The sequence below is a fragment of the Fulmarus glacialis genome, unplaced genomic scaffold (assembly GCF_000690835.1).
Source record: "Fulmarus glacialis isolate BGI_N327 unplaced genomic scaffold, ASM69083v1 scaffold28628, whole genome shotgun sequence".
NCBI classification, from domain to species: domain Eukaryota; kingdom Metazoa; phylum Chordata; class Aves; order Procellariiformes; family Procellariidae; genus Fulmarus; species Fulmarus glacialis.
The window spans coordinates 1-256 of record NW_009229336.1 but is presented as its reverse complement, the minus strand read 5'-3'; the positions used below and the strand labels follow the sequence as shown (position 1 = coordinate 256).

Below are 256 nucleotides of genomic sequence, written 5' to 3'. Positions count from 1 at the left end.
GCTGATCCAGCCTGTGCAAGAGGTCCTGCAGCCTCTCGATGTAGCTGATGGCGCTCCTCAGGATCTCCACCTTGGGCAGCCTCTGGTTGGGGTTCGCCACAGTCCGCCTTTTCAGAGCCTCGAAGGCTTCGTTGATCTTCTTCAGTCTCCTCCTCTCCCGCAGGGTGGCTGCTTTGCGTCTGTCCGTGGGGGCCGACTTTCTCTTGCAAGTTTTACAAGCCCAGATCAAACACTGGCCGGGGCAGTGAGGGGGTTG

The 256-nt window shown here is 59.4% G+C and overlaps 1 protein-coding gene across 1 annotated transcript; it reads right to left on the bottom strand.

Annotated features, from left to right (window-relative positions):
* Window positions 1–4: 4 nt before the first annotated feature.
* On the bottom strand, window positions 5–250 carry LOC104081199 (myogenic factor 6; the record flags this gene model as incomplete). Its single annotated transcript, XM_009583839.1, has 1 exon — window positions 5–250. A coding segment is annotated over one exon (246 nt), but the record flags the coding sequence as incomplete, so codon positions are not given.
* Between the last annotated feature and the right edge of the window lie 6 nt (window positions 251–256).